Below are 26,444 nucleotides of genomic sequence, written 5' to 3' on the forward strand. Positions count from 1 at the left end.
TTTACCTCTACTCAGTTGTATTACAGTATTAGGCTTAGATTTGCGTGTTTTATTTTATTTCACTTGGTAATTCACTTTGTTCTGTCTGTTACTACTTGGAACCACTTAGATCCTACTTTCTGTATTTAATAAAATCACTTTTCACTTATTAATTAACCCAGAGTATGTATTAATAGCTGGGGGGACGCAAACAGCTGTGCATCTCTCTCTAGCAGTATTATAGAGGGTGAACAATTTATGAGTTTACCCTGTATAAGCTTTATACATGGCAAAACGGATTTATTTGGGTTCAGACCCCATTGGGAGTTGGGCATCTTGTCTTTAACACTCAGAACACTTCTGTAAGCTGCTTTCAGTTAAGTCTGCAGCTTTGGGGCAAGTAATTCAGACCCTGGGTCTTTGTTGGAGCAGACTGGTGTGCCTGGCTCAGCAAGACAGGGTTCTGGGGTCCCAAGCTGGCAGGGAAAGCAAGGGCAGAAGTAGTCTTGGTACATCAGTTGACACTTCCCAAGGGAGTTTCTGTGATCCAACCCATCACAATATTGCTCAGCTCCACTCTGGAAAGCTTAAGTAAACAGATGATCTTCAGTACCCTGCCCTAAAAGCAAGGTTGATGATTAAGGGAGAAACTGTTCAGACTAGGGTTGCCAGGCATCCAGTTTTCAACTGCAATGCCCAGTCAAAAAGGAACCCTGGCGGCTCCTGACCGGGCGGTTAAAAGTCCAGTTGGCAGAGCAGCAGGGCTAAGGAAGGTTCCCTGCCTGCCCTGGCTCTCTATGGCTCCTGGAAGCGCCTGGCATGTCCTGTGGCCTCTAGGCACAGAGAGGCTCTGCACATTGCCCCGCCCCGAGAGCTGGCTTCGCAGCTCCCATTGGCCGGAAACCACGGCACTTGTTCTGCAATCAGAAAGTTGGCAACCCTAGTCCAGATCTCAAATTAAAAAAAAAGAAGAAAAGTATTTGAAGTGTGACAAAAATATTTCTGGTACCTTCCAGAACATCAACAGGTACATCTTGAACAAACTGCTCCCACCATCTTCTGTACATTGGCTTTGATGTCCATTCCTGAATTTCAAACTTGCACAAACGGCCTGCCAGATACATAACTGCAACAGCTATGATCTCAGGTTCCCACTGCAGTGACAACGTAGTACAGAGACTAGAATATCAAAGAACAGTCATTTTAAGATAACCCAGATAGCTGTAGCACAAGTCTGAATACCTGACATCTACAAAATATTGTTAAGACAAAGCAGCTGACAGTTAAGTTTTAACATCTCATTCAGATAATTTTGGAACAACAAAACTAGGATTCCCCTGTCACAAACTAATTTACCAAACTAAAATCTTTGTTAATAGTACTTCGATTTAATAGTAATTTGATTTTTAAACATACAAAGCACCATTATCCTGCAGCAACAAAAAGCAACAGGAACAGATTTAAAATATTTGTTCTGAGGAATTTATTTAGAAAGAGAGTCTGACATACCGAGATAAAGTTTTCACAAAAGCATGAGGGAATTTAGCTGCACCAGATTCCAGTTTGGGTGATTACATTCTGTTTATCTAAAAAATTCCTCCTGTAACATCAGCTGTATATGAAATTCTTCAAGTTCTGTCCTAAACAGTTGTTCAGTGGTTTTATTTCAGTGGTAGGTGAAAGGATTTCTACGTTTATTTTGTAATGCATTAGGGCATAATTTTGGATAAAATGCACTTAAACATTAACAATGAATCATGGGAATTTTGAGACCAAATACTCCAATGTATAAGTTTAAGTTTTAGTTCTAAGAGGTCTAGAAAGTTGTCCCGATTAGCCTATGTAGTAGTGAAGGCTATAGTAAAGTTGATTTTACCACTACTTCTCAATTGTTAAGATTCATCATGAAATATTCAGCTTGATTTGCAATTTAAAACCCATAGAAAGGTTAGAGCCAGCTTTTCTTAGCTAACCACTCAACTCATTGCTATGTTCTATAATATAAGCTCTTCAAGCAAAAAGTTGGAAAATCTGCCATTCAGTGATCTAGCCAACTAGTTACAACAAATTTCACACCATTCATTCATTAACCAATTCACTATGAGTTCTTTTGTTTAGCACAAGGTACTAATAGCAGTTATGTTAAAAAAAACCTCATTGGTTTATGCATGACTGAAGTACACAAAGCATTAGAGTGTACCAATAGAGATGAGTCATTTAGTAGTTTCAAAATTAAAAATGCAAAAAGGTACATAAAAACATAAGAACGGCCATACTGGGTCAGACCAAAGGTCCATCAAGCCCAGTATCCTGTCCTCTGACAGCGGTCAATGGCAGGTGCCCCAAAGGGAATGAACAGACAGGTTATCATCAAGTGACCCATGCCCTGTCACCCAATCCCAGCTTCTGGCAAACAAAGGCTAGGAACACCATTCCTGCCCATCCTGGCTAATAGCATTGATGGACCTATCTTCCATGAATCTATCTAGCTCCCGTTTGAACCCCGTTATAGTACTGGCCTTCACAACACCCTCTGGCAAGGAGTTCCAGAGGTCGTCAGTGAATTGCGTGAAAAAATACTTTCTTGTGTTTGTTTTAAACCTGTTGCCTATTAATTTCATTTGGTGGCCCCTACTTCTTGTATTATGAGAAAGAGTAAATAATACTTCCTTATTTACTTTCTCTATACCACTCATGATTTTCTAGACCTCTATCATATCCTCCCTTAGTTACCTCTTTTCCAAGCTGAAAAGTCCCAGTCTTATTAATCTCTCCTCATACGGAAGCCGTTCTATACCCCTAATCATTTTTGTTGCCCTTTTCTGAACCTTTTCCAATTCCAATATATCTTTTTTGAGATGGGGCGACCACATCTGCACACAGTATTCAAGGTGTGGGAGTACCATGGATTTATATAGAGGCAATATGATATTTTCTGTCTTATTATCTATCCCTTTCTTAATGATTCCCAACATTCTGTTTGTTTTTTTGACTGCCGCTGCACATTGAGTGGATGTTTTCAGAGAATTATCCACAATGACGCCAAAATCTCTTTTTTCAGTGGTAACAGCTACTTTAGACACCATCACTATGTATGTACAGTTGGGATTATGTTTTCCAACGTGCATTACTTTGCATTTATCAACATTAAATTTCATCTGCCATTTTGTTGCCCAGTCACTCAGTTTTGTGAGATCCTTTTGCAGCTCTTCGCAGTCTGCTTTAAAAAAAACTTTCCAAGAGTAAACTGGATTAGAATTTCCTTTTTTAATGTTGCTTCTACATCCATGGCACTTAGGTCTATATTTATATTACAGCTAACACAGGATGCCACACCCTCTGCTCTGAAACCCTTTAATGGATGTTGCATAGCATCATTTTTCAGAAGGTCCCATGGGATAAGTCTCACCAATCAGTGTGCACTAAGCATAGTGCAGGGTCTTAAGGGCTAAGTGAAAATCTTAACCAAAGTAGACGTAGTTTAAATCCACACTGATGACAGTATGGAACAAAGCTGCGTAAGTCCAGTAGTTTTTCCAAGGCATTTTTCTGAATTCCAATATTCAACCAGGAATCTGAAAGTCAAGCTAGATTCTTTCCTTTCTAGGTATCCCCATCTGTAATAAAGATGATGCAAGCCAGATGGTACAGTCTCACCTGTGCCAGACACCTTTCCTCAACTTACGTCACCACCATCACCCATGTAAACCAATTATCTCCATTTGAGTTGTATAGGTGTTCAAGACTGAGAATTTGGGCCTAAATTCTAATCTTGCATACCTAAAATTAAGCACCAGAGTAAAAGTGACCTATTTTCAGAGGTGCTGGGCACCCACAAGTCTGACTCAAATCAATGGGAATCATAGGTGCTTAGCGCTTTTGAACAATCAAGACCACTTTTTTCTGGATGTCTAAAGTTAAGCACTCTAGTTAGAAATTTGAGAGTAATTACAAATTGTGTTGACGCACCAAGATATAACCTAGTTCGTTCTCTCTCTTGTGTTGGCTCTACCGTGCTAACAGAAGTGTAGTACACTAAGTTTATTTAAGCATCTGAGGTATGCAGAAATGACAATACATCTATTAAGAAGGTGCTATTTTTTACATAATCATCTTTCACAGTTAAATTCAGTTGAGCTACAGCTGGTTACAATGTAAAATCAAGTATTTTGCCTATTTTTTTCCCAAGTGTTGTCTGATGAGACAGACAAATAAACACCACTTATATCTGAACCTATTTACTGCACTATGAAGAATATAAAATATGTTGCACGAAGACTATATTTCTGGGACTGACCTCTTCCCAGGCCAAGACATTGGTTCACACCTATCTTCTGATATGTATTGAAGGCTCTGGGATTTGGCTATGCCCTTTCTGGCCTCACTGTATGGATTGGAAGCAAGGACTGACCATATTCCCTGATCTGGGCTTTCCCCTAAGTTTCCTGATCTAAATTTTATCCTGGAATAAGAGGAATCCTTTTAGGTAAAAACTGTGGAGTGAGGGCAGAAGGAGCATGGCCAAACCTGTGATCCATGGACAAACATGAACTGTCTTTGGAATGTGCACGAAGAGATACAGCCTAAATGTGCATGACTGTGGAAAGAGGTCAGAGTCTGGAATAAACTAAGTGGTGGTAACTAGCTGAAATATTTAAATGTCTGGAAACTTTTTTTTTACCTGTCATTTACAAATGTCCATGCCATTTGAACCAGTTTTTGAATTTTGTTTTTATCCCCTGAAAGAGAGAAACAAAAAAGTTTACTAAACTAAAAAGCTCAGAAAATTTAGTTTTATAAACTATTATAAATGAAAAGACTTCTTTAGAAAAATGGGATCTTGTAATATTCTAATCTTTTTGGGTAAATGAGCTGAAACAGATCTGTTACGGGTGCAAACCTGTTGACACTCTAACCTCATGTTTTCATATGCTCAAAGTCCCCCAAAACATTTGCCTTTTGCACTGAATTTTTTGAGTTTTGAAAAATGGTAGGGGGACGTAGAATTGGTTTGTAAGTTGGAACAAATTAAATTTTTTTTTTAAGTGAGGGAACAGATTTTTAGGGGGACTTTAAGGCAATTTAAGTTAAATAGTTATTGTTTGGAGAGTGAACATGTAGCAGGAAAAGAACTTTTCACCTGCGCCTGTAGGCCTAGACAGGAAAGCATCAAGTAAGTTTCCAAGTTATACCAGGCCAGGAAAAGAAAACCCTTAAGCCAATGGATTCAAATGATTTATACATAAGGCTGTGAGTCTATCATGGAGGTCATGGATTCCATGACTTTCCATGACCTACGTGACTTCTGCAGCTCCTGGTGCTGGTTCAGGGGCTGATGTTCCTGGCCAATGGGAGCTGCGGCAGCCGGTGTTTGTGCCCCTCCGCCGCCTAGGAGCTGCAGGAACACAGAGCCGGGTAGGGAGCCCCTGCCAGCCCCTCCTACGCCCCCAGGCCAACTCCCCCAACACCCCGCCCAAGTTTTAGTCAGGTATTTTTAGTACAAGTCATGGACAGGTCACAGGCGAAGAATACCTAATTCTACTAGTTCTCACTCTGTAGGCTTGGAAGTCACAAGCTCTGTCCCAGTTTTCTTCTGGGAAACATGGTTAGTATTTCTCTCAGATGGTTGGTGAGTAGATTAAAGTTTTTAAAGTAGTACAAATCAAGTGTGCTATTTAAGATCTGTTGAATATTGTTCAGCAATGCAACTCTTTATATTTACCTTTGAGTTGTTTGGCATACTTGAGAAGAAACTGGTATGGATGTTCCACTTGTAAATCAAACTTTATTGTTTGCAGTAAGATTCTCTCCAGGACCATCACTTCCTCCTAGATAATATGACAAAGTAACCACAAAATATATACTTCTCTCTTTTATTCATGAAGATTTGATGCTCATTTGAAATGTGACCTTATTTCCAGTTGAATTTGTTTAGCTTCAGCTTCCAGACACTGGATATTATTATGCATTTGTCTGCTAGATTCTCTTTCCCCGTGCAGGTATTTACAAGACTGTGATCAAGTCACCTCCTAGCTTTCTCTTCAGTTATTCCCTACCATTGATAGTCCTGACCTTTCAGAGGCTGAGTTGCCTACCTTAAATGTTAGCATTCTGAGATTTAACTGCCCAATGTGAGTTATTACTGAACCTAATTATGCTTGAATCTATTAGTTTATTTTAAATATTCTTAACCTTTAGGGTTATTTACCAAGTGTTTACTTCAGTGAATGAAACAACTGAATCCATACTCTCACCTCCATTCTCCCACCTCATTACCTAAAAATCTCTAAAATGGATTAAAACTCCATTTTGGGGTGAGCTGTTCTACATTTGGGATGGCAGATCACAAGAGACACACTTGGGCTAAGTTTCTGAAAAGTGAATAGGGGTTTTGGGTGCCTCAGTTGTAGCATACCCATCTTGATGCTTTAAAGAGGCTTGCTTTTCAGAAAGTGTTAAACACCCATCCTATGGAAAACTGAGCCCCTATAAGGTGCCTCAAGATAGGTACCTCAAAACTGCAGCATCCAAAATCACTAGTCACTTTGAAAAATCTTTGGCCTTTGATGGTGACAGCTGAGTATCAAATAAGAAAACTGAAGCTATCACAGCAAATGCAATGGCAAAACTAACTGCTAAATAAACTATGAAAGATAAGCAGCGTTACTCAGAAAAGTAACACCAACAACAGCACATAGTGAGATTTAAAAAACTAAGATCTCCCATAATCTTTTGAAGGTATGGCATCTAATTAAAAATAAGTCATATTTGTCTAAAAAAATGTGTATATACTATAGTTACAAATTAAGATCTACAACTGAAAGAAACTAGTGGCAATTTTTTTTCCCCCAGTTCATTTACTTTATGAATTTGACAATATTTTATGTAGTCAATTTCACAGTTTATAATCAATCAGTTTCTCTTTTGCTGAAAACACCTTATAAGCAAAAGGAAAGCTGAAACACACTTAAGTAAGTTAGACTATATACGTGGTAATATGCCAGAAAAATTTTAGGTTTATTTATCTAACTTGACAGTGCCCTTTCAAATGAGAATCCAACTGTCTTTTTAGCGCCGAAGAGAAATAAAGCCTGGAAATACATAGTGTAAGTATTAACTCTGCTAAAACGCTAAGTTAAGTAAAAGAATCATAAGCATGAATAAATTATTTTACCTTTGGGTCATCACCAAACTGTCCAAATTGTACATCATTTAGTAAGCTACGAGCTGTTTTGATTATATCTTTACATTTTTTTGGAGTTTCTTCAACTTTTCCTGCCAGGAAGAGACAGCAGGCTCCAGTCACCTACGAAAGAAAATTCTGTAAGAACATCTACATTTACAATGCCGCATTTATATATTAAAAAAGAATTGTGTTTTAAGAGTCAGTTTCAACAATCAGGTTATGAGATGCTGTTTCTCAGAGAACAGTTAATAGAATTAGAAGCTCAGGCAATGATTATACGCACAATTTACCTTTTCCTATTTCCAAGTAAATACAACCTTTTGGAAGACGGTCTATTAAGTAGCATTTTAGTTTATTTAAAGAAATACAACCAGAGGTTTTTGTTTTGGCATAGAGATCATTGCCTCACAAGGGGGTTTAAAAACGTAACGATACACGTAATTTGTCTTTTCTTTGACCACTTAGCCCCTACTGCAAATCAAGTTGTTATAGTTTCAATTACATTAACATAACAAAATTGTAACAGCAAGATACAACATTTTAATTACATGGAAGATATGAGAACTGTGTAATACTTTAAAGCATGTCTTGTTTCTACATTAAATCATAAATCAAACAATCACATCTAATTAAAATACTCCAAATTATCCTTTTTATGACATACTTCTGCAACTCTGAAAAGCACAATATTAACAAAAAGCTTAAACATTTAAAGAAACAATATGTATAAACTATAACCGTGGCAAGATATTTCAGGGGATTATTCATAAACGTGAGGCTTTAGTTAAGAAATGAGGCCATCAGCCTTTCTGAATTGCCATCACTTTAAATATTCCATACTTAAAGCAACCATGGAATTAAGAAGTCAATGCTGTAAATACTTACATATCTTGGGAACTGTTTGAAGGAATGAAACATATAAAATCGATGAAAATAAATTATTCCAGTTGCCAAAGTGTCATAGTGTCTGCGCTATACAATAAGGATTTAAACAGTATAAATCAAGTTCAAAACACAAGACACATCAGAGGAAGCCAAATCAGAGAAAAAGCCTGTTTTGAACAAATAAGCTGACTGATTCTCTAATCTCATATTTATTTTTAAAGTTTTATAAGTAAGTGCGATGTTTTACCCAAAAAATCCCACAAAAAACACAAGGTGCCTGCCCTGAGCATTTTTTAATCTAATTCAAGTGCAGTAGATATCTAGAACAGTGTAAAAGGCATGGCTACAGAGTCAAGGTAAAGTTCACCTTGGTACAGAGGGTCCATAACACCATCTGCATGACATAAGCCCCACACCCGGCTTGGAAAAGCCAGCAATAATGGCAGGCCTGGAGAGGAGTCATGGAATTTAATGATCACAACACCCAAGCAAATGGTGGAAGAACTAAGACCATTGTTTCAACTCAGACTGGGAGTACAGCCAAGAGAAGGACTTCCCCTGTGACTGACAGGTGGATTTTGCCTCCCCTTAACTCTCCATTAACATGTGATTGCTAAGGGCTCATGTAGCTGAAATGAAATCCAACTTTAGTGAAGATCAAAACTATAGAAGCTAAGATTTTTAATGAGGAACTGAAGGAGAAAAGGGATTATTGGTATACAGAAGTGGAAAGTAATTCCAAGCATAAGGAATGGCAAGAAGAGAAGAAGCTGGGAGCAGAAGAAAAAGGCGGAATAATTAGGAGAGAATATACAGAGGGACAAAATGCACAAGAAAAGATGTAAATTCAAAAACATGCCCAAACAGAGTCTTGAAGGGAAAGACTAGGAGCTTTTAATTTCTAAAATCACCACATAACTGACAGGCTACTTTTCCTCCTTAAGTTATCACTTCATTAGTTAAGATAGTTCATTTGTTACAGAAACTAGGATTCAATTAACAGAAGAAAATGTTCAAGTAGAAAAACATTAAACATCAAAGATGTTTAATTTAAAAAGCTTAGTGATGTTTTTGAAATAAGACTATACTGTACAAATTAATGACACAAATGCACAAGGACCACTCTTGGTATATTTTTTCTGGACTTTCTAATTCATAATGCTACAATCGTACCCTGAAAATATCAACTCAAAAGGATACAGTCCCAGACGTGTTCCTACATCAAATATGAATCTGGCTCCTTCTCGGCGGTATCGTGCCTCAGTAGCTGGATCAAGTCCTTCTAATTGTGATGGTGTATGTGCCAGATCTTTTTTATCCCAGTACCAACATGGTTTTGTGTGGTCCAGGTTTGCTAAATTTACAGAAGGGCTGGAATTTTCTTTATTCTCCTTCATTTATTGAAGTAGAATTGTTCCTGCTTGATACGTTTTCAGACAATGGGTTTTCAGACAGCAGCTTCAAAATAAAAATAAAAAACAAAAAACAGGTAAAACTGTGACAGACCAACATTTTTCATCCTGAGATAAGTGATATTTTTGCTACGCACACATACACTATACATGTCACAAGGTAGAATGGAAAGATGACCTGAAAGAAGGGAAACATTTGTGTATTTTTTGCTTATTAATGATGCATAAAAAAGGCTTGAAAAGTTTTTTTGAAAAGATATTTCACTTGTGAAAAAATCAGGTTTCATCTACACTGGTTTCCCCTAGTCTGTGGACATGTGGAAAACTAAGAGAATGATGTAAATGCCAAAGTAGGGAAACTTGGACAAATAAATGACTACAAATCTCTTATTATACACCACCCAGATATAACGCGGTCCTAGGGAGACAAAAAACTCACCGTGTTAAAGGTGAGACTGTGTTATATCAAACTTGCTTTGGCTCCCCCAGTTCCTTGTTCCCTGACCATCCCCTCCAGAGACCCCCGTCCCTAATCACCCCCAGGACCCCACCCCCTGACTGCTCCGACCCCTATCCAAACCCCCACCTCCCCGACAGGCACTCATAGGCAGCGGTGGGAAGCGGAGCAGCCCGGCCCCACCCCGCTCCACTCTACAACCTCCCAGCCGTGGCGCTCTGCTTCCCGCTGCCGGTGAGTGCGGGAAGGTTGGGGAAAGGATGCCCCCCCGCACTCACCTGCGGCAGGAAGTGGAGCGACGCAGCCCCACCCCACTCTGCTTTCCTTGCCCCGGTCCCAGCCATGTCACTGGGGGGTGGCTGGGGAAAGGTCCTGCACTCACCTGTGGCGGGAAGTGGAGCACCACAGCTGGAAGCTGGCGGAGTAGAGCTGGCTGGGGCTGGGCTGCTCCGCTTCCCACCGCCGGTGAGTGTGGGGAGGTTGGGGAAAGGACGCCCCCCCTATACTGGCGGCAGGAAGCGGAGCGACGCGGCTAGGAGCTGGCGGAGTGGAGCGGGCTGGGGCCGGGCTGCTCCGCTTCTGCCACTGCTGGTGAGTGTGTGTGGGGGGGAGATCCCTTCCCCCAAGCCGTCTCCCCCGAGAGACACGGCTGGGGCGAGGGAAGAAGAGCGGGCTGCTCCCGGCCCCCCGCTAATCCCCCGGGCCACTCTGGGACTGCAGGGCCCCCAAAAGTGCCCTCCCACAGCTCCTGCCCCCCAGACCCTGGGGGGGGAGCCCCTGACCACCCCCGAGACCCTCTGCCCCTTATCAAACCCCTCGGCCTGGCCCGGCACCCTTAACACGCTGCTCAGAGCGGTGTGTCTGAGCTTTACCGCCTTACGTCGGGTCGCATTATATCGCGGTAGAGGTGTATGCCATGACAGGTTGGTCAGGTTTGCAATCTAGGGGTCGTGTTGGATTCCTAGATGCCACAGGAAGATCAGGTAGCAGCAACCACCAGGTCAGCTTTTTATCATTTAAGTAAAGACAGGAGGTTGTGACATTTCAAATATGGACCTTGCTACTGTCGTTTACACTTTTGTCACCTCAAAGTTAAGACTACTAAAATGCACTCAATATGGGACCATGTCTTAAAACCACCATCAAAAAGGATATTGTACAGAATGTGCTGGCCCACTTGGAAAGTGAGGTATTTTCCTACAAGCATATTAAACCAGTACTTCACAGTTGCCGATGGATGCCTATGAATTTCTAGGTGAAATTTAAGGTGCTAGTAACATGATTATTGGGTTAGCTGAACCTTTTGTCTCCCTCTCTCTTTCTCCATGGACACTTTCAAATGACAGGCCCTATGTCTTCACCGTTCTTGGGATGGAATCCCAGATTCATCCCTCTGTTAGACAGCCTCCAGGCAACAACACCCCAATCACTAACTGTGATTACTCCGCAGGCCCAACTTTGGGAGCTATTTAGCTATCCAAAAGAACGCTATCAAAACTATTTATCTATCTATAGGAACGCAGCAAATCAGAGAAAAGTGTTAGAACAACAACAGGCCAACATGCATAATGGTGTTACTTAATACTAAGTTAGGCTTAGCTTGACCTGCTACTTCTCAGTTTCAGGGAATCAGTGAGCACATCTCCAGCCTGTATCTGCCATCCCTAAACTTCAGTGTCTTTTTAAAACCAGGTCAACCCATTTGCTCTGCATCACCTAATATTCATAAAACAACAGATTTCCACATTTTTCATAATTGGCTTCTAGGCCCTAAATGGTTTAGGAACTACCTGCTTGAAAAACCATTTCTCTCCCATGGCACAGCAACACATTGGATGGACATAATAAACAGGAGCCCCGCTGGTATAAATGAACTGGGGTCTGCACCAGGGCACGCCCTTCTTTGAAATCTTCACCTCACTTCCACACAGATGGTCCCCGACTTACGCAAGCAGTCTGTTCCAGAACGCCTTGCGTAACTCAAATTTTGCATAAGTTGGAAACGTATCTCCATTACGCAAAAAATAAATAAATACCTAATTCTAGTTTACGGAACTTTTTCCATAAATTCAGATTTGCATAAGTCGGGACTTGTGTAACCCAGGGAGTGTCTGTATGTGGAATTCCACATCACCTTCATATTGGTGCACATAACAAAATTAATGTGGCGGGCATGGGGCTGAGGTGCTCGGAGAGTAGGAGGTGGCTCAGGAGTGGAGCCGAGTTGGAATGCAGGGGGGTGAGGACTCCAGCTGGGCTCTGGGGTGGGGCTGAGGGGCTCAGGGCCAGGGCAGTGGGTGCGGGTTCTGGGGCGGAGCCAGGGATGAGGGGTTTGGTGTGCAGGCTGCCCCGAGGCTATGGCGGGGAGAGAGGACTCTCCCCAGCTCTCTCTCCCGGTAGCAGCACCTGGCCTGGGGTGGGGAGGAGTAGAGGCATCTCTCCCTGCTGCAGCCCAGAGCGCCTGCAGGGCACTTAACAGGCTGCTCTCACATAGAATGCTCTGGCTCCACCCCTAGATTCCTCCACACCAAGCCCCTCCTCACTTTGATCCCACCGAGCTTGGCCTACCTGCCCATACTTGGTGCAGAGAGGCAGGACCCCAAAGTGTTTCTGGGGCAGGCCCAGCCTTTGTGCTGTGTCAGAGTCAGGTGCAGCCTCACTGTCATGTTGCGGATGGGGGAAGCTAATTGGAGATATACTAATCTCCTAGAACTGGAAGGGACCTTGAATGGTCATCGAGTCCAGCCCCCTGCCTTCAGTAGCAGGACCAATTTTTGCCCCAGATCCTTAAGTGGCCCCCTCAAGGATTGAACTCACAACCCTGGGTTTAGCAGGCCAATGCTCAAACCACTGAGCTATCCCTCCCAGGGATGGGGGGAGCTGCAAGGGAATTGCCTACCGCTGTGCAGCCAGTTGCCTGTGCTCCCCACTACCATGCTGGAGCCTCCACATTTATTGACAAATAAAATTTGCAAAATTCTAAAATATTGTGTGCAGCATTTTTCATTTTTTGGTGCAGAATTCCCTCAGGAGTAAAACTCTCAATCCTTTGTTTCAAGAAGTTTCCCATCAAAACCAAGACAGACAAAATTTGGTACACTCGATATTTTAATACTATTAAACTAAGTTTTCTTTTTAAAATTGTCTTTATACATCACAAAAGGCACCATGAGCTCATTCCTACCCTCCTTAATACAGCGCCTTCAAACATAAACTAGATTATAAAGTGAAACTGCTCTTGGAGAACCTCCTGCCTCATAGCCAGCAAAGAATATTGATTTAATCCAATGTACAGCCTGTGACACAAATAGCACAGCCGAACCGAAAAGCAGTGTTATGTTTTTTATGACACCAGGCTCCCTCAGACACGAGAATTCAGGGAGATGCCGAACTAAGTAAGAGAAACAACGCACAAGGCCGACTAGCACGGCAGCCGTGTTTGCACGCGTATTTCCACAGAGCCCCTCTCCAACTCCACTGTCTCCCACACCCCAGGCTCTCAACCGCGCCGACTCAGCCCCGTGCCTGCACCCACCCCGCCGCCCCAATCTCCCGCTGCCTCAGGGCCACCGACCACAGCCACACCCCCGCCATTTTTTGGCCAGGATCTCAGTCTGCGCCTCACTCCGTACCCAACCGCCTGGCCCACAGCATCCCCTCCACTATCACAGCCCCTTCTCCTCAGCGACCCGGCCCTCACTCCAGACCCTCCCCGCGGCATTCCAGTCCCCATTCACCCAGCCCCGAGCCCCTCGTCACCACCAATACCGCTCTGAGCGACACCCCCCTCGAGAGACACTCACCAATCAAGCACGCGAGGGTCCCACAACGCAGCGCGGCCACTAACGACAACGAGACCTTGGCTCCCTGCGCGGCGCCATCTTGGGAATCGGACCCAGTCGTTCCCATACGTCACTGCGTCAGCGTCGCGCGGGCACGGCGCCCACGTTCCCACCGCCCAATGAGAATCCTAGCCCCGGCTCTAACTTCCACCCTTCTCCGTCGCACGCTGAGCAGAACAGGTTTGCGCGCAGCCTACCGCGGTCGTGTCGAGGAGGACCAATCAGGTAGCCGAATCGAGAGGATTGCAGGCCACTTCAACCAATAGGAATCGAAAGTGGTAGGGTGAATTCTCACCAACCGGGAGTGGCCTGGCCCCTTGTCCCCTTTTCCGCTACTCCCAGTGGGTGAGCGACAGGAACGGTGGCGAGGGGGCGGCCTATGGGATTCGTTGGCTGTGGCAGAGCTGGGGGCGGGCTCGCTGTGTGGGTGCGGCTCAGCCAATGGCGGCCGCGGGGCGGGATCAGTGGGCGGGCCGGGCGTTGGGAGTGTGGGGCTCGGGTTAGCTCGGCCGCCACCTCCCCCCTTCCCCGGGCAGCGGACGGTGTCCGGTGAGAAACGTGGGCGACTCCGCGCTGTTTCCAAGAGGAGGAGCCGTCGCGGTCTCGCGGGAGGTAGGGACCCACCGGCCGCTCCGTCCTCGTCTTCTTTTGGGGGGGGGCAGCCCCCCGCCCGCTCACCCCTTGGCTGGGCACGGGGCGCTGCCCCCTCACATCACCTATCCCCCGCAGGGGCCAGCCTCCCCGGGAGCAACTCCCACCTCCTTCCCCGGACACATCCGCTCAGCGCCCAGGCCTCGCGCCCCCCCCCCCAGCGCCGCTCCGAGCCCGCTCCACCCCGTGACTCTCCCTCTCTCAACTGCCGCCCTCATCTCTCCTAGGGGTGCCTTGCCCTCACCCCATCCTCAGTGTCACCTCCCCTCCGCTGCGGGAGCGGCTTCGCCCGCCCGCCCGTCTCCTCTGCTGGGAGCACCCCGTCCTCGTGCGCTGTCCGCTGAAAACCTGCTTCCCGCACCCGCCGTCGTGGTGGGACAGGCTGTTCCCACCCGCCCCGCCTTCCTCCTCTCGTCTGTTCCTCTCGCGCACCCACTCGCAGCTCCCCCTTCTCACCCCTCTCCTACTCTCACCCCGATTCCTTCTGCGGGTGCTGCAACCCTCCGGCCGCCCACCCACCACTCCACCTTGCTCCTCTCATGGGAATCACTACACTGCTCTGTCCCCCATTTTGCCTTTTCTCTTCTGCTTCCCACTCGCTGTCTTTCTGGAAGGAGACAACACTGACCGACATGGGCAGCACTTCATCACACGTGCTGCAGCTCTCCCACTTGCTGCTTGTCTATTTCCCACTCCCAGTGTCTTGTTAGGGGAGGAGAGAAAAACATTACATCCCAAGCCCACATGCTACTCACTGCCCTGTATCTATGTGTGGGTGTTCTGCTTTAATACCCATTCGTAGGCTCTGGAGGTATGAGATTTTCTTCACTTCTATGAAAACTGGAGGCAATTAAATCCACTTCCTCTCATTCATCTTCCTTCCCTTGCTCCTCCCTCCAAAAAAGCGATAGCAAGGGTGGAGAGTGAAAGTAAACACATTGCTTAACTTGACTTCTCCATGATGTTATTCCTCCTTTTTTGATCATAGGGTTCACATGTTTTAAAAATGGTTAAATCAGCTCCCCCTTCCTCTTTGCTTTCCATAATTCTCCCACACCTCCATTTCTCTGGTTCCTGCTTCATAGGCAGGAGGAGGATGCTCAGATTCACTGATCAATAATTTAACATTGGTGTGTACCATTTTAAGCACTCTTGTTCTCTCTTCTCCCATCCGCTTTGTGGCTTTTTATTTTATTTCATTTTTTGTAAAAGAATTAAGCCCAACAACTGAAAGACCCTGAGTGATTTAAGCAAAGTATCTTTTAAATTGATTGATCTGCTGGGGTATTAGTTCTCCATGAGTCTGTATGTTGCAACCTTCCCAAATCAGTACTGATGCTGCTGCTGAAACTGATGCCAGGTGAAGCTGTTTCTACAACTTCCTTTCCTGCTCAAAGAGGATTGGTTTAGACTAAAGTACCACTTGAAAAAAATATAAAGATGAATTCATACTGCTGTTCTCTTTCACAGTAAAATGGTAGGCTCTGATCTCCCCAAATGTGCTCTTTTACCTGTGAAATAAACACATCTCTTCCCTTTTTCTCCTCCCAAGTCTATGATGTTCAATCCACGTTTCAGACTGATGGCTAAACTTAGGCTTCAGTAGCTGGCAAAGAGGGGAAAAGCCTGTGTTCTCAAGGAAGGGGAGAGGGCTTTTTTCCTTATTAAGATGACCTAATGGAGAAATGTACTGTTTTTTCAGAGGAGCAGTCTTGTCAGTGTGTAAATAAATAGCAGAGTACTCTACTTTTTATTGTACTATACGCTGAATATCTTTTACTCTTTCATTTGTTTTTGAAAACAACATAGTATCTAGGTATATGGATGAATGTGATGTTTCAGATATTATCCATATGTCTGGCTCCTAATTAAAACTAGACAGCCACTCAGTAAACTACAAATACACAGAGAATATGTCTTCAGGGGCAAAAAGGGTGTGTTTTATCAATCGTGTTAACTCAGTCAGGTTAATTTAACATGACAACTTCGGACATGCTAGTCTGCATTTTAACAGGCCTTTTCAATTGTGTTAATTGGATTGAGCTAACACAATTGAAAAACATACCCTTTTGCCTGTCAAAGCAGGGCCAGAGATAGTTTTAGGATTTCAGCCAAAATATAAGCACATAGAATCAAAATAGTCGCATGTCCAAGTAAAGGTGGACTGAGCTACAGACTGGATGCAGAGCTGAATTTCCCAAAGTCCTCTCTACTCACAAATATTGTATTTATTTTAACAACAACAAAATGTAAAGACACTGTCTATCCATATATATGCGTTGCATGCATCTTTATTAGCAGTATTCGGTATTTGTATAGTACAAAAACGTGTGATTAGAATTATGGAGATTTCCCTACCAGATCCATAGTGCAGATTGCACTGAATTGTACATTTAAAGCAGGTTTTAAATCAATTAATCAAACATTAGACTTTACACAGATGCTTATGTAGACTTGTCCCACTGTTATTAAAAAACTATGTCAATGTATGCTCACAAGGGGCCAAATTAAGGTTGCACAGGCAATGTTCATTTTTGGATATAATACACTACTACAGTATGATTGTGTCACATGTACATTCATAGATGTTTAAACTATTTTATCAAGATGTGTTTTTACTCTAATCTAGTTGAAGTTTGAATTAAAGTTATATATGTGAATGTGTTTTGGATTAATGAGATGTATATATTGTGGGTGGTTGTATTTTGGAAGTGAAAGGGAGTTGTTGTGCATATAAGGTGCATTTAGCATAATGACATGTAGGATCTGTATACTACAACATTGTCATGGCCAATGATGGGAGACAACATGATCCAATGGATTGGGTCTTGGAGTGGGAGTCAGAGGCCTGGGCTCTGTAGACAACTGTACCACTGACCTGCTGCATGAGCTTGGGTAAATCACTTCATTTCATTTTACAGGTGGAGAAACTGAGGCAGAGAGAGGCTAATGACACCTATCCTTATTTATAAATGATTGGAGAAGAAAGTGTGGTGACCTGGATAGGCTAGGCTAACTGTTAGGAGAGGCAGAGGCAAACCAAGACAAAAGGAATAACTTTACATTTTTAGAACTTTATAAGGGAAGACTTCAACATTGTATCAGGAGTGTAAATACTATAGAACATTACCAAAGATTATTTATAATAATAAACTATAGGTTACCAACTCATTAGCCTTTGTGAACTTGTACACACTTTGCAGTTAGTACCAAATGTATTGTTCTTCACAAGAACAAAAGAAATTACAATATACCGTGTCACTTCAGAGCAGAATCAACGTTTCCTATCCTTGGCTGTAAGTCTAACTCCACCCTTGCTGTCCTGTTTTTTTGCTTCTCTTCATCTGGAAGTGCTTCTTAGATTCAGTGTTCCTGTGCTATACCTCTTTCACGGAGTTTATCCACAAGCAGGGTTTTTTCACCTAGAGGGCCCTCACTTGTCCATTAGGCCCTTTTGAACAGTATTTTTTCAATAGATGTTCATCCATTCTCTGTTCATACACTCTAAGGCAGTGGTGGGTAACCTGCTGCTGTAAACAAACTGTCTGGCCGCGCACCAGCAGATTACCCTGATAGGCCACGTGCAGGCCGCTGGTTGCCCACCACAGCTCTAGGTCCTTTGTTGATGGGCTTCTTGTTTTTTGCTTCCAGGATCTGTTTGTATCTTACACAGCTTTTTAGACCATTTCCTTTTTCACAAATTCTATTTCCTTTCAGTTTTTCCCCTTGATACTTGCTCTCTGGTAAGCCTGTAGATTTTTATTTCCCTCTACTTCCCTTCTCTAGCAGTATCTGCTCATGTACCCAGTTCTGCTTTTTTCCATCTACTTGTCCGGATCTAAAACCTTTTAGTATTTTCCTTTTTTCCTCCTTCTCGGTTCCGAGTCCCCTACTTGTAGTCTCCTGTTTTTCTATTTTATCATCTTACCCCCTACCCAGGCTCCAGTTCATGAGCTAGTTCAACATCTCGATTCTTCTCCTTCTCTAACAGCTTTTTCCAACTGCTCCTTCAGGTGGATTCTGAGCCCCCTCCCCAGCTCGAGCTGCCCTCTCATGGGCCCTCATTCTCACCCTCCAGGGCAGCATTCTGTGCGGCTGCATTGCAACTGGAGCAGGTTCTAGTGCCAGGGTGCGGGTTACTACAAAAGCAATATGTGAGAGCTAAGTTGTTATGTATGAAGTAGTGGTTTGTGTGTCTTTTGAAGTGATTGTGTTGACAAGAAATGCATTTGAGAAACCTTAACTCTTGGGTAACAAATGTTTTTTATGTGGGACTCTTCAGAAGGGGGCAGTTCAGGAAGTGAGATATGAAGTGACAAAAGCAATATCACGGGGTGATGATGGTTAGTGGTTTTGAATGGCTTTTTCATAAGGAGTAATATTTTCACTGGCTTAGGTGAACAGTCGTCTGAGTAGAGAACTTCAGTGGGAGGTGGGGAAAGATATTGTCTGTCAGGAGACAAGGCTTGAAAGTCCACTTGCTTATTTGTAACAGACAACTGATGTTTCCCCGGCAAGTGGAAAACTGCTTAAAATCACTACTTCTCTCCCCCCAAAAAGAACTTGCGCATCAATTTAGAAAAAAAAAGGTACTTTCTCTAATATTAACTAATACAGTGTTGTCTTCCTGAGTGGCATCTGAGTAGGAAATCCCAGTATTATGGGAATCAAGGGATATTGCTTTGGACGTGGCTGGTTCTCCCCACTCTCCAGTGTTTCAAATAGTCTTCTGGCTTAAAGTGTCTGGTAAACTTCCCAAGCGTTGATCAAGAGATGCTGGATTTGCCAGTATTTCTATCCCATCAATAAATATAGTCAGACTTCATTAATCTTACAATGTCAGACTTCTTGATTAGTAATAGTACTTTTTACTTTTTGAGGGTAGACTCATAGATATTTTGTACATGGCAAGTCAGTATTGTCAGGACACCATTCTGCTTGATTTCAATTAGTCTATGCTAAGAACTACTAATCAAATCCCTTTTGAGGCCCATTTATTGGGAACTGTAATTGTGGTGTTGAGACAGGATTATTCTCTCAACTTGGTAAAACCCAGGTAGAAAATTGTGAATTGTCCGTTGTCAGCAAGTATTGAATTTGTGTCTCAATACATACATAGACCCCGTCTCTGTGTGGCTGATGTATTATCATTTTTTAAAATGCATTTGATTCTAGTAACTTCATTTGATGTTGATTTCTGAAGGCTGGTTACTTCTGAGGGCTTGTTTACGCATACAGTGCATCTGGTGAAGATGCTCTGTGCTGACAAGAGAGAGCTCTTATCAGCATAAGAAAACCACCTCTATGAGAGGCAAAGTAAAGTGTTCAAAGCTAGAAGATGTCCAGAAAACACCCCCCCTGAGCGCAGAAAGTTAATGCGCTGTAAAGCGCCAGTGTAAACAGTGCCCCAGCGTTGGGAGCACGGCTCCCAGTGCTGTAAGCTAATTCCCATGGGGAGTTGGAGTACCTGCAGCGCTGGGAGAGCTCTCTCCCAGTGCTGGCGCCGCGACCACACTCGCACTTCAAAGCGCTGTCGCGGGAGCGCTTTGAAGTTTCAAGTGTAGCCATACCCTCAGTGTTGCTCATGCAACCTTAATTTGACTCCCTGGGTTCAGTTCCACATTTTAATGGGGATTTGCTCTAGTGGTTATAGATCCTTCTGACTCTGTAATCACTACATGTCTTCATCCCTGTCTACTTTTTTCCACTTCCCCCTTTCCAGCTCTTGCCCTTTTCCCCTCTGCTCCTGTGCAGCCCCGAACACATCTCTGCTCTAATCCAGCCCACACCATGACTCCTGTCCCCCTCCTTCTCTGTTTCTGTCCAACCCACCTGCTGCTTGCCTCCATTTCTCAACTCTCTGGTCCTGTTCTTTCCCCTCTCTGCTGCACCCCATTCTATGGTTTCTGCAACTTCTGCACCTTCCCTCCTCCCTCCCAATCCATCTGCATTCCTGTCAGGAACCACCTTCCTTCTGCTTCTTGCACCAGCAAAAGGGGCATCGAGAGCAGAGGAGAGAGAGTCTTGCTACTCTCAGTTCCAGTGTCCTGCTTCAGAGTGGAATCTGGCAGTCATCAGTTGCAGGGAAAATCCTTCTCAGACCCTCTAGCCTTGGGCTGGAGCAGAGGTCTCAAACTCAAATGACCACAAGGGCCACATGAGGACTAGTACATTGGCCTGAGGGCTGCATTACTGACACCTCGGCCCCGCCCCCACTCCACCCCTTCCATGAGGCCCTGCCCCCATTCCAACCCCTTCCCTGAAATCCCCACCCCAACTCCGCCCCCTCCCTGCCCCCAGGGGGGCAGGAGGGGTGTGGCAGGGGCTCAGGACAGGGAGTTGGGGTGTGGGTGCAGGAGGGGTGAGGGGTGTGACAGGGGATCTGGGTGCAGGAGAGGAGTGGCAGGGGGCTCAGGGCAGGGGATCGGGATGCGGCAAGGGGCTCAGGGCAGGGGGTTCGACTGCAGGAGAGGTTTGGGGGGGTGGGCTCTGGCCCAGCGCGCACCAGGGGCAGGGCAGGCTCCTGCGCCGCTCCAGGAAGTGGTTGGAACCTGGGGGAGGAGAGGTACAGGGGTGTGTGTGTTGCTGTTGCTTCAGGCACCGCCCCAAGCATCTCCCATTGGCCGGGAATGGGGAACCGCAGCCAATGGGAGCTGCTGGGGGTGGTGCCTGAAGCAATGTCAAAACACATCCCTGCGCCTCTTCTCCTCCAGGTTCTGTCCGCTTCCTGGAGCGGTGCAGGGGCAGGGCAGGCTCGCCCCTGGCGCGTGCCGGGTCGGAGCCTCTGTAGGTAAACTCTGGGGAAGGGCGCGGGGGCCACGAGGAGCTCATGGGCCGCAGAAAATAACCTGGCAGGCTGCATGCGGCCCGTGGGCTGCGTGTTTGAGAACCCTGGGCTGGAGCATGCTCAATACACACAGTCCTGGGAGAATTTAGCTGTCAAACTCTAATAAGTCACCGCTGATCATGTGCAAAGTGAGACATTTCAGAGTCTCATAACGTGACCAAGTTTGGGCAAATTATCATGGGAAAGGCAAAAGGCACATCCCTGACACCACAATGCCAAATTTCAAGTCCTTGCTCCAAAGCATGGAAGTGCTAGTTTCTCAATGAAATTACTTAAGAATTTTTTAGAAACATTTTCTTTTCCCCCAGTTTTGTTCTCTGAAACAGTTGAATGGTTTCAGCTCAAACTTTGTAGAAAAATTTAGCCTGAGGCAGACTCATGACATAGGAAACTTAGCCTTAATGGTTAAAGTTTGGTAAAGTTATAAACAACTTAAAACAGAGTTTTATAATGGTGCTGGACAGCCTTAACCAAAGTGTCATTGTCTGCACCAGTTATAATAGTTTCCTGATGTTATTCTTACATCCTGATTTACTTGGACCTGAAAATAATTAATCAGTTGAGATTGGCAAATTCATTTTGGAACACTATTCATTTGTATCCCCTATATATCATTGGCATTATTTTCAGCTTCTCTTGACTGGTAAGTCTAATATGTTTGGGCTAAAATTGGCAGAATTTAGAAGAATGTAATTCAGAGTTCAAGAGACAAAACTTGGTATTCTAAAAAGTATTTGCAATTGGATTTTACTCTACTACTTTTTGTATTAGTTTAAAAAGTACTGACCAAAGAAATGGACAGTAGAGAGAACATCACTGTGATAAGAGGCAAGGAATATATTTTCTTTGCTTTATAAATTTACTTCTGAATCTCGGCCTTTTGGCTAAGATAAGTGTAGTGTCTGTTCTAGCTTAGAATGGCATATCAAACACCAAAATAGAACACCATTAAAAAAAAAACATTTTTAAACTCTTTTCTTTATATTTAAGTTAGAAGGGTGATTCTGAGGTCAAAGCCATATTTAGACTTTACTTTTTCTATTTTAGTCTTTCTGTGTAAAATTCTGGTCCTATTCTTCTTCCTTGTGAGGAGGTACACATTTAAGGATATGATATACAGTGGTCTAGTTATGCAGCTCCCAACAGAGGTAAATCAATATGTACCTTTATTCCTTTGTAAGCAGTTAATGGAAATACCTGTATCTTCCATTTTTTCTTTTTTATAATTTCAAAAATTCTTTAATCCATGCTTTATAACAAAACCTGCAAATCTCTTTTATATCCAGGTTGTAATCCTAGATCACCTTGAAGGATTGCTCAGTGGTTTGAGCATTGGCCTGCTAAACCCAGGGTTGTGAGTTCAATCTTTGAGGGGGTCATTTGGGGATTTAGTTGGGGATTGGTCCCGCTTTGAGCAGGGAGTTGGACTAGATGATCTCCTGAGGTCCCTTCCAACCCTAATAATAATCTATGATCGATAGGTCCATCAGCCGTCACGGAGAGAGCACCAATCACAACACATCATTTGTGGTATTCTAGCCAGTTCTTCAGCCACCCACTGGCCATGCTGTCAGTGTCACCGGACACCTGATCAGCGTAAGGCACTGCAGCCCAGAACCCCTGAGCAATCCACCAGCCTCAGCCTCCCAAGTAGCTGGGATTACAGGCGCCATGCCACTGTGCCCAACATAACCCCAGATATTAGGGCAAATGTAACTTCTGTATGTTCAGTTTTGTTGGTGTTGGAGTAAGCAGTCAAAAAGAAGGCTTTAATTCAGGAAATACCACTTTCCATAGTTGAGGTAAATGAGGGCTACATTTTCGTAAAATATTAGCATCTCCTTTTTTCATATATAGCTAAATGTTAAAAATATGAAGAAATAATTTCTACCTTTAAACTGCCATTCATTTGTTTAATTGTTTTAAATGAGGATGATATAACGTAACAATTAGAATAGCAGATTTTAGGAAATATTGGAGTATATGGCAAGCCATTTATAGAGTCACTTTGAGAGGTGGTTGGATTCTGGAGTAATATGACAATTTGAGGTCTCTAGGACCAAAGCAGATCAGGCATGTTGCTTTCTAATGTTGAGAAAATGGGTTAGTTACCTCTGGTTGCCACCTATTAGATAGGAATTAAAGCTAGCCTTGGATGTTAACCCCCTTGTCCTTGCAGGCAGGAAGTAAGTACTACAGCTGTGATTGACCAAAGGTGAGGCCATTATGCAGATGACAGCCTTAAAATTAAGAGATGGGCTCAAGCTGTACTCAGATGCTTTGAAATGATGAAGTGGCACTGGAACAAAGATGATGATAATAAAAATCCTTTAGCCTTGAGTCCTGCTGATTGGGACACGATAGGATTTCTTAAGCTTTCTTTTACTACCTAAGACTTGAGAATTACTTCACTTGCATCATACTTAGGAGAAGTAATGACTTCTGAAAGGATGAAAAGAAATTTCACTTACTGGCTGACATTTGCAAGTTTTTCTGATAATTGACACAAGAATGTACTGTAATTCTTACCAAAGCCCAGAAGTCCTCTGTACATTCGCATGAATTATTTCTTGTATTATATTATGCTAAGTATGTGGCCTTTACTGACATTATTTTTTGCTGTGATAAGCAGAGTAGTTTGTTGAAAGCCAACCTGGGGGTTTCTAAGAACATCTCAACTATCCATTGTATTCAGAAGTGTTTCTAGTTCTGTATGACCTAATAGTTAGGACCCTACCAAATTCACAGGCCATTTTGGTCAGTTTCACGGGCATGAGATTTTAAAAATCATAAATTTCATGATTTCACCTATTTAAATCTGAAATTTCACAGTGTTATAATTGTAGGGGTCCTGACCCAAAAAAGGAGTTGAGGAACGATTGCGAAGTTATGCGGGGGAGGGAGGGGTTGCAGTACTGATACCCTTACTTCTGCGCTGCTGCTGCTGGCTGCTGCTGCCTTCAGAGCTGGGCAGCCGGAGAGCGGCAGCTGTTGGCTGGGAGCCCAGTTCTGAAGGCAGAGTCGCCGCCAACAGCAGCGTGGAAGTAAGGATGGCCTGGTATGGTATTGCCACCCTTACTTCAATTTAAGAGGAAGCAATAACTTGTATTTGGATGACTAGGTGGGAGGTAGCATCTTAAAACAAAGTTAACATTTAGTTCATCGTTAATAAGGCTCCGTGTTTGTCAAGGAAGTCACGGATTCTGTGATTTTCTGTGACTTCTGCAGTGGCCAGTGCACCTGGCCCGGGGGCTGCCTGAGTCTTGCCCTTGTCCTCCAGCAGCAGGAGTTTGGGTGTGAGAGGGGGATTCAGAGCTGGGGGTTGGGGTGCTTACTGGAAGGGCGACAGCAACGGAAGAACCGGGGCTTGGGGCGGAGCGGAGGCAGCATGTGGAGCTTGGAGGTGGGGTCCCCGCTTCCCAGGAGCCAGGTAGGGAGCTGTCCCCAGCCCCACCAACACCCCACCTCCCGAGCCGCAAGCCACTCCCCCCCCAGCACCTGCGGCACTCCCCCGGGCACCTGCTCCTCCCATCCGAGGACCTGTAACACCCCTGGGCCGTGACTCTTCCCCCTCCCCCCCCCAAGGGCCCGCGGCGCTGCCCCCAGGCCTCGACCCCCCTCCCCAGCAACTGCAGTGCCCCTCCAGGCCACCCTTCTGAGCCACTCCCCTCCCCCTCCTCCCAAGTTTTAGTCAGGGGTATATAGTAAAAGTCATGGACATGGTGAGCTTCAAAGCTGGGATGAGCCCATTGCATTTCTGTAAAGGCCCATGGAACTGGAGAGGAGCATGTTTACTCAGATAGACTGAGTCCGCTACCTGTCCACTGGCAGGGACAGATGTGAGATGCCAACATGGTAGCTCAGAATAATTGACTGGAAAGGAGCAGCCTGGCAGGCAGTGGTAAAGCACTTCAGCCATTTCTCCTTGTATCCTAACTAAGGATGAACAGAAAGATGTTGAGGAAAAAATTAACAACTGGCACAAGAATGTCTCATGTCAGGCCCCATAGCTATTAAGTCACCTGAGGACATTTCACTTAGGAGTTCTAATAAACTGTAGTCCTTGCTATTAGGTATATTTAGCCTTAATTCTGTTCCTTGGAGACATCTCAATTAACTGAATTATGCAGTGTGGCATAGTTTTGTATCTTCTATTTTATTGGTTATAAGTTTAAAAAAGAGAACTCTAAAAATCCCTACAATATTGGAGAAAACTTTTCTTACCAAGCTCTAATGTTATGTGAAGCAGGGATACAATTCTGGAGCTGTAAAAGGAAAAAGCAAATGAAAAATACTAGTGTGCTGAGATACCTATTTCTTTGCATTTTCAGAGCATTTGTACAAAGTACTAAAATGTTGTGTGTGTTTGTTTTCAGGTCACCATTTAAAAAAGTAATATACAGAGGAATTGATGGCTTAGGAAACTCTTAATGAATATAAGGCGTTTCCACCTCTAGGTTGGTGGATTATATCAAGTTGAGGTTGGTAGTAACCAAAAGTTGTTGGATAGTCTGTGTGAAACAAGTGAGAGTGTCTTGGTTCAGTTTCCAGTGGACTGACACCACTAGCACAGTGAGCACAATTGCTTCTCATGTTTGGCAACCTTGGGAAATAATCCAATAGCTACATCAGAATGGAGACTGAACTACTTCTTGCTCCTAAAGGTGTTCACTCTGTGGCAGTGATTCCCAAACTTTAACAACCTGTGAACCCCTTTCACTAAAATATCAAGTCTCGCGAACCCTCTCCTAAAAGTGAATATTTCCAGGGATTTTCTCCTTTACCTGAGTATAAATTATAAAAGCAGTGATCTTGGAAATATAAAATTTGTTTTTATGACATGCTTATTACACACTATTTATTATTATTTATCATTACAGTATTTTTATTACATTATGAAATGGCAGCATGCTTCCAAGATCTCACTTTCTAGCTTGTATCACTTTGAATAAACCTGTTATTCGACAAGGCTCGTATGTTTCATCAAGGAGTATCAGATGTGAAACAGCATGAAGGTATTTAAGAAGCCAACTCTAAGAGTTCCTCCTACACAAGCATTCAGGTCTTGAGCAGTCCAGGCAAACAATGCACATTACAACAAAGCTTAAATTTGTTCTTCATAATAATTTTAAAAACAGTATTAGCTGCCTATTTAATTTTTAAAACAGCAAAAAAATCCACCTTC

General features: G+C 43.8%; 2 protein-coding genes across 5 annotated transcripts in view; one reads left to right on the top strand and one right to left on the bottom strand.

Annotated features, from left to right (window-relative positions):
- The window catches only part of CCNK (cyclin K), a 29,595-nt gene extending 15,730 nt beyond the window's left edge, over nucleotides 1–13,865 (bottom strand). The window contains exons 1-7 of the mRNA XM_039537913.1: nucleotides 13,723–13,865; nucleotides 9,251–9,508; nucleotides 8,051–8,132; nucleotides 7,154–7,285; nucleotides 5,702–5,807; nucleotides 4,661–4,718; nucleotides 989–1,158 (exon numbers count right to left, since the gene is read on the bottom strand). Of these exons, the coding sequence (XP_039393847.1) occupies nucleotides 989–1,158; nucleotides 4,661–4,718; nucleotides 5,702–5,807; nucleotides 7,154–7,285; nucleotides 8,051–8,132; nucleotides 9,251–9,447 (745 nt within the window). The 5' untranslated portion in view covers nucleotides 9,448–9,508; nucleotides 13,723–13,865. The remainder of the gene's footprint in view (nucleotides 1–988; nucleotides 1,159–4,660; nucleotides 4,719–5,701; nucleotides 5,808–7,153; nucleotides 7,286–8,050; nucleotides 8,133–9,250; nucleotides 9,509–13,722) is intronic.
- SETD3 (SET domain containing 3, actin histidine methyltransferase) overlaps nucleotides 13,863–26,444 on the top strand; it is a 73,835-nt gene continuing 61,253 nt past the window's right edge. The window contains exon 1 of one of the 4 annotated variants that reach the window (XM_039537909.1): nucleotides 13,863–13,986. The gene's annotated coding sequence lies outside the window, so the exon portion shown is untranslated. Of the gene's footprint in view, nucleotides 13,987–14,007; nucleotides 14,040–14,087; nucleotides 14,107–14,206; nucleotides 14,374–26,444 lie in introns of those variants that run through there. The other 3 variants (XM_039537911.1, XM_039537912.1, XM_039537908.1) reach the window with 3 other exon arrangements.

The sequence above is a fragment of the Mauremys reevesii genome, linkage group 4 (genome assembly GCF_016161935.1).
Source record: "Mauremys reevesii isolate NIE-2019 linkage group 4, ASM1616193v1, whole genome shotgun sequence".
In the NCBI taxonomy this organism is placed as follows: Eukaryota; Metazoa; Chordata; order Testudines; family Geoemydidae; genus Mauremys; species Mauremys reevesii.